General features: G+C 34.9%; 1 protein-coding gene across 1 annotated transcript; it reads right to left on the minus strand.

Moving 5' to 3' along the window:
* Positions 1–3,548: 3,548 nt before the first annotated feature.
* LOC137737957 (suppressor) lies at positions 3,549–5,104 on the minus strand. Its single transcript, XM_068477546.2, has one exon. It carries the CDS (start codon positions 4,757–4,759, stop codon positions 3,752–3,754), a length of 1,008 nt encoding a protein of 335 aa, XP_068333647.2. The 5' UTR covers positions 4,760–5,104; the 3' UTR covers positions 3,549–3,751.
* Between the last annotated feature and the right edge of the window lie 6,068 nt (positions 5,105–11,172).

The following is an 11,172-nucleotide window of genomic DNA, read 5'->3' on the forward strand; positions in this document are numbered from 1 at the left end:
TTCTGGGCTTATATTAGGTTAGATGATGATCAAATTTTGATTGGAATCATTCGACATATACTATCTAATACATTCATATTTCTCAGCAATACATGGATGGTGTCATCCGCACATTCATTTTTATTTGTCACACTCTTCTCAATTTTTCGGCTATTGAATCAAATGAATTGAAGCAGATCAATAACAAAAATTAATAAGGTTGTGTGAAAGATAAAATAAATGTGGGAATAATACTATTTTTTTCCAGTCATGTGATGTGAGTAATATCTCATTCATCACGTTAGGTTGGGTTTTTAATGATCATTCTATATTGTTTGCAATAATTGATACTCTTATTGTACATAATTTGAGTTTGAGGCAAAAAGATAAATTACAGTGGGTCTTCGTGTTTAAATTCACACCTGATATTATGTTTGCAGTTGAGACGTCTCAGTCCGAACATAACTAGACAAACTATCAAACTTTTTTAACTCTTCTGACCTACATAGTGCCTGTCATATCATTTGAGCACTCACGACATTACATGTGTGCTTGTAACTGTTGAGAGTTGTCCCACATTGGTGAGGGACAAGATTTGTTATGTGCTTTTATGATCTTCAGTTACTTTTCATATTGCCAATTGGTTTTATGGAGAGTAATCCAAAATCATATAAACACATAGCAAAAATTGTCCCTCATCAATGTGGGACAACTCTCAACAGTAACGACATTTGCAGCTGTCCCGAGCCTTGAGGAACCTCCCACATGAGTAACGATGTTGTTGTATGTCTCTGCGTTAGTTTACCAGAAGTGCTTGGAAAAACACACAAAGATCATAAGATTCAAATGCGTCTTGAAACTTCTAATGGAATATAGAGCTAGTTAGGTTAAGTTGTCTGGAGGGCTCATGTGATTGGTCTTCTGTTCATACCTCTTCATTCTTTCTTCGTGTCATTTTGGGCAATATCTTATCTGCTAACCGTTCATGATAAGAGAGATAAAAAATTAACAAGTGATGAGAGAGATTGAGAAAAAAAAAAAGGTGTAAGTAACACGTTACATGTAAATTTCTTTCACATTTAATATATACGTATGTGTATGAGAAGGTTCAAAAAGTGGAGCCAGCATGCATTTGATACTAGATAATGACCATTATTGTGAAGTGGTTAAGGGAGCTTGAGTTCTTACTTTGCAGATGCCTTTTAAAAAAGAAAGGAGAATTTAATTGGGTACATGGGAAAGCAAGATGCTTATTATTAGTGAAACATTTGATTTATTTGAGCAATAAGTTTGGACCCTCCTCCCACTCACTCTGGTAGTTACAGTTACATTCTTTGGTTGGGACCTTTTGGTGCCCCATGCATCAAATGTTACAGTCCTCAGTCTTTCTAAAAGGCTATACCAAAAGGACCAAGATTTATGATCAATTCAAACTCTAATTTTGGGCTTCTTAATTTAAAAGTGTTTTAGTGGAAATGTTTTTGGAATCAATTTTTAATAAAAATGTAAGTGAATCATGAAAAAATACTTGAAGTGTTTCTTTCAAAAAACACATAACTAGTGCTCTTGCATGAAGCACTTCAAGTGCTTTTGGAATCCAAAAACATTTTCTCTAAAAACGCTTTCAAGACATTTTAAAAGCACTTTCAATCGAGCCATTCATTACTTTCTTCAACATGCATTGTGTTCACGCAAGTATACGGATACAAGTATGCGAGAATCTACCTTACAACTGACTATATATCTTTTTGTGTGTATTGTACTCATAACATGTGTCAATCGGACTCTACAATAAAAAAATATCTTACTAAGACAAACATAATTTTTAAAACTTGAGTAAGGATGTCAGATCACTTCATTCATATAGGATATTTCTCACAATATATAAAACTTTGTATTTTGATTTTACTCAACCCTATGTTAATACCTTAGTTGTCGTGCCAGAGTTTCTCTCCTTGAGTATGTGATGCAGCGTTCGAATTTGGCAAATCACGGCTTGATAAATTGTCTTTTAAGTAGATGAGGCAGTGAAAGGCCAATTCACCGGTTCACCTGTTTCGGTGGGTAGGTAGATGGAGACTTATCCTTCTCCAAATTGACAACACCTTGCCCCCAACTAGTCACAGTTGGCTTGCCCTCACATGGTTTAATTTTAACCTGTTGTAGGGGCTGCTCTTATATCTCAATTGCAAACCATTTGGATCATAACATCTGTGGATGTTGCCACAGCACCAAGAAGAATAATAAAGTATAAAGGAAAAATATGGGAAAGTACTTTAGACTCCTTTAGTGTTGAATAATTGTCATCATCTGATCTTAAAAAGGACGTTAATTTGGCTTTGTCTAGAATCCATATGTTGTTTCTAATGCTGAGAAAATAGAGTAAGGCTTAATTAATTGCCTTTTACTGTTGATCATTTGATTAGACAGAAGCCTAACAAAAGGTAGAAGAAAATGTGCCCCCAGTAAAGATCTTCTTAAACTTTAATGCCTTTTCCCATATACCTCCACGAATCAAACTCAATTTACTATCCATTCTATGTCCCCGCATATATGTGAAAGTAAAATATGTGACATATGCATACTAATGGGAGTGTCACTATATAATCTCCTCTTATTAAATTCTCAAATTTTTCCTGTTTTTAGTGTAAATAGATCGTGATATAAAACAAATCTCATGTAAAGCTATTAGTTTTTAAACATATATAGTGAGTGTACACTTACCCTAAACAATATATATACCTAATATATTTGTGGAGAATTTTGAAAACTAGCTAGCTAAACGCTTGACATGTAGAAGACTTTTAGTCCACTTTTATAGAGTTTTAGAATTTCAACAACCCGAGGGTGATTGAGGGTGGTTCAAGCTTTTGCTTGAGGAACCTTTAAAAGTGCTCCCGAATTTTAAACATACTATATGAAACCTTGTATAATTATTATCTAATTGTCAAATATAATTCATGTGAATATATTATTTATTATAATTACCATTTTACGGTTGAGATAGTGATTTTTTCAAATACATATAAGAATTCTAATCAAATTTCAAATTTTAACAATATAAAAACTTTAGTTCACAAATCATTTTGACCACTTGAAGAAGATTCAAGCATTGAGAACGGCTTGAGAGTGACTATATTTCTAAATTTTGGAAAACAAAACTAAAATATTTACATGCACATATCAAACATTCACAGCTGAGAACCCACATGAAAATAATTATATAACATAATTGCGCTTCTTGTACAAAGTGATCATGAAAATTAACAGGAATGAGTTTCACATGGTGTGAGTTATGATGCGTTGTTTCTCCATGAATCTGGTAGTGGAGCATCTCATATAAAATTCTGATCATCGAAATCGATCGGTACGGTACAATCCCAAAACTGCTGCACTTCTGACGCTTCTTATTTTCCAGCACTCCACAAAAACATATATAGCAACGTTGATGTATGCCAAAAATTTTAGTATGTTTGCTGTATCTTATATGTTGAGTTTTTAGCCATTAGATACTAGTCATGAAATATAAGAATCTAACTGTTAAAAAATCAAGAAATATAAGATACAAGTATACTAAAAATCTTAACCTATACATATATATCTCCAAAAGCAAAGTAAAAGCAGAAAACAAACATTCTCAACTGTACATACATATAAAAAAGGCCAATGGAAGTTTAAGATAAGAGAACTTAAAAAGAAAAATGTAGGAAATTTTAATTCCTTTCTCAACCACATATGCATAATCCAATAATATCCAACACAAATGTATGTTTTAGGATGAGGCATTGGAAATTGGTGTTACTGATCTGATCTTGATGTTGTCTACATTTGTAGTTTCGTACACAGGCAAGCCGCTCGAGTAATAACCCAAGTCATAATTCTGCAGCTCGAAAAGATCAGAGCTCGAATCACTTTCTGCACCTTCATCTTCCTGCTCGTCATCAACAACCTCACTGAGCCTCTTGAGCAAACCCTTGTGGTCCTGGTCGGAACTAATCTTATATTTCTCTGATAATTTGAACTTCTCATGATCCAACCAAGTCAGTTCTTTGTTTGATGATCTTTTCTCATCGAAGTTCGTATTGTACTTTGATAAAGAAACCGTTTGCTGCTGCTGCTGCTGTTGATATTGCTGCTTGTGATTATCCGAATAGCTTCTCAAATCTTTGTAGCTATTGGAGGCTACCATTTGTGCATGGCTATAAGGTGGAGGTGTTCGAAATCCTGAACTCGATGAGGAATACACGGACTTGGCATCCGTGGTGCTAGAGCTTCGAAAATGACTAATGCTGCTCCTCCTCCTCCTTCTCCCACCCGGGCTCTCCTCCTCGTCTTTCATGGACTGTGTGGCGCTGGATTTCGACTTCTTCTTCTTGGACACTGATTGGTTGAATAGAGAATTCAGGAAGCTGGCCAGCCTCCCGCCTGGAGAGCTTGGTTGCTTGTACTTCTTGTCTTTGATGTTGCTTTGCTTTTCCATCGCCACGTGGTTATGGTGATTAGGGTTTTGCTGAGGATGATGAAGCATGTGTCTGATAGGCATGTCAAGGCTGATTCTGCCTCCTCTCCATGACGATCTGTCTTCTTTCATCATCCTCTGCGAAAATGCCGAAGTCTTGTTGTTTTTATGGCTGCTGGGAGTTTCATTGTATCCTGAGAAGTACCTTGCAGCTTCAAAAACATCGAGCTCGCCAGAGTCGTTCCTGTGGTGGAACAATTTCTTGTGTATCTTATCAGCTCCGGGGTCTGCTGAAAGCACCCCTGTACTAATCATGGACATGTTTGAGGTCTGTGAAATTTTCAAATTGAATTTGTGTAATAAGAATATGTGGGGTTTTTTTTTGGTGTGCAGGTAAAGCTTGTTTGAATTTGTGACTGGTGTTGACGGTATTAAAGGGGAGGGAAGAGTTGTAAGATAAAAGGAGGGTTTTGTGAGATTGTGGAGAGACTGATGGGTTTGAAATGATTGCTAGTAGTGGGGAAGCTGGTTTTTAAATAATCAACTCATGTGCTTTTTAGTCTATATAAGTATGCATTTCAACTCTATATGATTGTGTGTTTTTGGAGGTTTTTTAAAGGAGAAAGACTATTACAAAACGAAGACGTTGAACTGATGTTATTTTTCAAATTAATGTTGTAATATGATGTGAGAAACTTAAAACACATGATATCGTATTATTGATCTGAAATGCCAAATGTGTTTCCAATGGTATAACAAGTCATTCTCTTTGAGTGGGGCATATACTACTAAGGGAGGAAAAATCTTTCACATTTATCCTTGTAATGAGTCAGCACTGAGTTAATTAAAACCAGAGGAGTTTGTGCTGGGGATGGTGGGAAAGGGCAAGGGACATGTGTTTCCTTGGATTCTAGGGCTTCTAATCTTTAGGATGAGGAGATGGGGAATTGCCAAATTGGCTCTCAAGTGGGGTGTTGGCTATGGCCTATGGGGGCTATGCCGCTATAGGCATGTAGTGTTTTGCTGACTTTTTTGTGCATATCATTACAGGTTTGGAGAATTTGGTAGATGCTACCAAACTTTTCTGAGCTTGGAAGTCACTCTTTAATAAAATAAAATGGAAGTTTATTGTTGGCCAAGTAATTTTTTACTGGCTTAGATTTTTCTATGGCCCAGTAACATCTTGCCGCCTCCTCTCATTTAAAGTCTTGGTTTTACTTTCAGAGAAAGTAGTTACAAGGATTGGAATTTGAACACTAATGCATCCTAATAGAAGTTGGTTTAGAAAACTATACTAAACAGTGTCAGTAATCAACTAAAGATTTGTTGGTTGACCAGCCTCAAACTTGCAACGACAAGAAAAATATTACGCACAGTTAATCACGCATGTGCACATGCATTGATGAGCGAATAACCGTTACAATACTCTTATTATAAATCACATGTGTGAACTACCACTACTCTTCCTAGAAAGCATGCATGCACAATGACAATCCAATGCACCAGGGGTGATGTGATCGTAGTCTAATTTCTGGCACATATATAATCATCTCAGTGGATCACCTTGTAACTTAAAATGGCTAGACAAACATTTCTTTGGATTTCTATGGAAAAAGAAGGGAAATATTCAAAGAAGCAGAATTTTTCACTATGTTAGGAAGACGGTTTGATATACCTCGTGTAATAATACAAAATTGGTTGGATACTTAAAAAAAAAAAATTCTAATTAATTATATTAATACACTTGATGTACCAGACCATATTTTCAGCTCATTGAAAAATCTCTATTGTCCAAGCCCCACCAGGGAAAAAAGAAGGGATAATCTCTTATCCGAAAAGGAGTATTGTGGGAGAGGCCTTTTAAATTTTAATGCTAAAGAAGTAGACATGCAGCACAGCTTTCATCTTTTACTTTTTTCTTTTGGAACTCCTTGGTCTAGTAAATTGATTTGGCCCGCCCACTGAAACAAAAAACATGTAGTCTCTCCCATTCCTTGGTGTTTGGGGCATTCCGGCAGTGTGCGTGTGGGTGCGAGCACACGTGCATGTTTACGAACCAAATATGCACAATACCAATGAATTCACTTATCTCGCCATGCATGATAAATCTACCGTCATTTTCCACCACCAGATAAGCTCAATTTCTGCATTTGCCAGCAATAAGCTCAATCGCATTTTCCAGGAGGACTTGTAACTTATATTTGCCTCTTATCTGAGGTCCGTTATTGTCCCGCACCAAGAAAAACTCAAATTTGATTGGTCTAGCCAACAAAAATATGGCGTGTTAGGCCGACTCTTAGGATCCGAATTATGCAGTACTGCCTAATGGGTCAGAGAGAGAAGACAATATGCTTGTCGTGACTTGCTATTTTCCGTCTGTATTCTCTCTTAGCCAATCCTGCATAATCTCTGATAGATTCATTCTCAGCATGTTTTGAAGCTTTCTTTCTTGTGCACCATGCATTCTAAAACTTACCTTAATTTCATATGGTGTGTGTGACTTGCAGTCTTGCATATTGATCAAAAGTCACAAAATCGTTATGATGCACCGGTGCAATGGATGATTAGATTTACACAGCTGAATTCTGACAATCTGTAGTAAAAGAACCTCAAAATTCAAACACGGAATCATATCTCATACACAATATGGTGGAAAAACCTCAAAATTCAAAGCTAATGCAAATATTAAGGCTTTCTTAAGATAAAATACCGATTAACAGGGTTTAGAGTCTTAAGATTATAGGGGAACAAAGGCCCAATTGAAGTCCCCACTAAACAAAACCTTGCGTTAAGTTGCTAAGACAGTATGGCACAGAACCCTAAAATGTCCCCCATTCTCACCCCGTAGGCCATACCGCCACAGTATCCACAAGTCTCATTGCTGGCAAGCAATATTCTCCGCTCAAAATCTCAATCAACCTGGGCTTTACGCAATTACCCAAAAGTATGGTTAGAAAAGAAAAAAAAAAAAAAATAGATAAGATAAGAATTGTTGGAAGTGCATGGAACCCAACTACTTGAATTTTTATGAACTATATGTGAAAAAATCCTTTATAATAGTTTCTTTTATTTTTATTAACTTTGTCTGAACATCTGAACTACAAGAAGAACTAAGTGCACACATATAGAGCTTCAACTGACAGATTTTTTTAAGGCTCACTCTACAATGTACTTCAACGATCTAATTGTATATTTTTTATGTTCTCTTGAAGATTAATTTGTACCAACAATCACCCAAATTCAAAACCATGTAATTGTTAGATTAATCAAAGACATTTAGCGTTTCTTTGAAAACCGTATTCTCATTATATCCATTACAATTGAATGTCTTAATGATTTTGAATTTATCTAATTTTTTACAACGATAATTAATGAATGGTAAACTAAAATATAAGTTGGTCGGCTACTTAGTATGGTCGGCTAATTTTTTACATCTAGTGATATTTATTTTCATTTATAAGTGAGAGTTCTTAAGGTTTGATTATTACTAAAGGCAAATTAAAACCAAATTATTATTGATTAACTCATTGTAAGGCTCAACCCATTATTCCCCATTAGCATAGACAAAATATCATATGTTTAAAAAGTTATATATAAATTATTTAAACCATTAAAATATTTGCAAAATATCGCTCAGATGAAATTATTCAAGAGATCTTAAAGAAAGATATATAAGCCATACTTAAATCAAAACGTGGCCAAACTAGCTACATACATAGTGCTCTACCACCTAAAAGTATCTGCATTATGTTATCCAAATTCAAACCCTCTTGTCTCTTGGAAAGACATTGCTCCAATATGTCACTTTGAAAAACAAAATTGCTTACTATTCCCAACAAAGACGTCATTCGTGTCTCCTAGCTTGTTTTGAGCAACATGATTTAGAGAAGCACTTGGTGTCCCCTTGTGTTATATCGTTTAATTTTGAATCACTTAAAATGGTGTCGGCCATATATGCATTATAAATAAACTTGATGTTCCAATTTTCCATTTTTGGTCCTTTTGTGTTGTATATATGCACAAGTTAATATTATTTGTCGATGATAAAAAAACGTAGAGAACTTATAGTTTAACTTGTTAAGAATATTCATATCTTCATCTAACGTTCTGAGGTCGATTTCTCTTTCGTTTGAAATTGTTTTAATAAAAAAATGCTGACTAAAGATGTGATAAATTCCACTAGAAGTGAGAAAATTAGGTGTATGATAGACGGAAAAAAAATTGTATTAGCAATATAAAGTAGTCATACTCCACTCATATTTATTTATTTATTTACTAAGGAGAAGAATTTAGAATGTTAATAACAGTTTTTATAACAAGTTATCGGATATCCTTGTGATTTCTATTTCTTCCCATGAATCATGTCTTTTTTAGTTTTTAGAACGTAGACAGTCGAAATTGATTGATTTAAAACATAAAGGACCAAAATTATGTTTTTACAATAAAAGGACCATTTGTGATTGAATAAACCTTTTATTATTGACTCACAGTTCTTTTGATTGGAGAAGGACATTGGGCGGACATGGGATAAATGGGTTCAGCCCAATTGCATTTAATAGGTCTTCCAAATGTTTTTGGCCCTTTGGGCCGGCCTCTCTTATGAGCTTAAAACACTTGTGAACGTTTGTGGGGCCCAATTTAGTTCAAATTTCAGAATCCTGATCCTCGCAAGAATTTCGTGAATTATATCCGTTCATCGTACATCGTGGGTTAGAAATCATTTTAAATATTTTTATTTAAAATTAAATACAAACAGTACCTGACAAAGACTAACCGAACGATATACAATAAAAGAACACGATTTACGAATCCTCAATCCTGACCAAAAAAATCCGGAAAGAATTCTGTTGGCAAATTTCAATCCTTTAGTAGTACGACCACAAATTCTTCAAAATTGTGTACCTTTGGGTTTCAGCGTCTGACACGTGTTAAGGTGGTCCGTTTACTCCGGTTACCCTCAGTCCTTGTGTCTTTTCTTGGGCCCGGGAAGAAAATGCCAGTCCATAACTCCGCGTGATGACGTGCATCGTTTCAACGGACCCCCTTTGGCCCTTTGTATGTTAGTGGTGTCTATTAAGCGTTCCTCATTTATTTCATTTGGAATGTTTGACCGCGTCATATAGAGTACTCTTTTAGACATATCTTTGTAAATAAGTTTTTTGAGATTTGTTATTAGTATTTTAAAATTTTTAGCTTGCATTACAAATTTTTTATATTTAGAAAAAAAATAATGCATTTACGAATAATACAAAATAAGATTTTGAAGTGTCAATAACAGTTCTCTTCTTATATTATTATGTTACGAGAATTAGCTATAATAAAAGAAAGATTTACTTTAAGGCAATACCTCTGAAATTCAAAATAATTCCCAACATATTCAAGTGAAACTTTAAAATTAGAGTTTTATACTTTTTTTACTTGTTTGGTTGTTTGAGAGTGAACTGCTTTTTATTATTTAGTGAAAGTTATGTTTGTAGTTATTTTTATTTATTATTTAATAACATTTGAAAACTTACAATTAGTGAATCCTAAAATTTATTTTGATTTAAGTTACTATTTTTTAACATCAATATATTGTCCTACTTTTTTTCTAAAAAATTATCTTAAGAAAAAATCCTTTTGTAAATTTCGAACGAGACCCGGAATCTTAAAAACGGCACTGCACTGGTACGCCCATCCGCAAACGAGCCCTCTCATTGTTCCCCTCAATGTCCCCTGACAACCCCTGCCTCCATCCCCCCATCTTTTCCTCATTTTTTTTTTTTTTTTTTCTTTCCTTTCTCCTTAACTTCCTCTTTCTCTTTCTTTCACTCTCTTATGTGGCTGGGAGACCCAAGGCGCGTGTTGAAGACGAGATCTAGGTGGGGTGACCTTGGATCCAAGGTTGGAAAGGCCACCCATTGAGCTCTCTGCCGTGGGTGCTTGGTGTTGATGGTGCATTTGCTTGATGTTGATGAACTTGCAGTTGTGCACAACATGTGTGTGTGAAAATAGTAAGGCGGTTGAGAGAACACATAAGAAGCAATGGGTCATTTAAATTTTCTTATTATTAAAATAGTTTTAGTTTTATTATTGAAACTATCAAATGTTCAACTTATTATTATTATTTTTTTTTCAAACGATATTATCTATACTAAAAGAGTGGGGGAGTATGCTAAGCCTCACAATAGGTTAACAATAACGTGGTTCAAATACGCATATAGTGAGAATTGAACTTAAGATATCTTTTTAAAAAAAATTATTTTAAATTTTTGGTCCGCGTGGCTTACCATCAACATAAGTTGGTCTCATGTATGCCATATTAGCAATTTTGACAGATATGTTGACGGACTTGGACGCTATGAAGCAAAGTGAGACTAGATTTGAGTTTTACAAGGTTAAGTGACACAATTCAAATCTCATGGGACAAATTAGTGAGATTGACTTCTAATTTCAAGATGCATTTCCGTAAATAAGCCTAAAAGAAAATTGTGTACTTTGATCATATTTGAAAGCTGCCATATCAAAGTTTCAATCTTAGATTCGTCACAAGAAAAATAAAAGCCAACGCCGTTTGGCTAAAGTGACCTTTCGACCAAATTACAATTCGAGATCATATTTTCATATGTTTAATTATATAAGTCTATAAGTTCAAATTTGGCCGTCACCATTGAGATCCCAAAAAGCACGTTTTCCATTTCCATGAACTTTATAAGCTGAAGCAAATTTGAAAAAACACATGCGGCTTTCTGTTG

The sequence above is a fragment of the Pyrus communis genome, chromosome 13 (assembly GCF_041283825.1).
Source record: "Pyrus communis isolate YQ-2024b chromosome 13, ASM4128382v1, whole genome shotgun sequence".
In the NCBI taxonomy this organism is placed as follows: Eukaryota; Viridiplantae; Streptophyta; class Magnoliopsida; order Rosales; family Rosaceae; genus Pyrus; species Pyrus communis.

Coding starts and splice junctions, on each gene's coding strand:
- LOC137737957 (XM_068477546.2), bottom strand. CDS start 4,759: ATGTCCATGATTAGTACAGGGGTGCTTTCAGCAGACCCCGGAGCTGAT.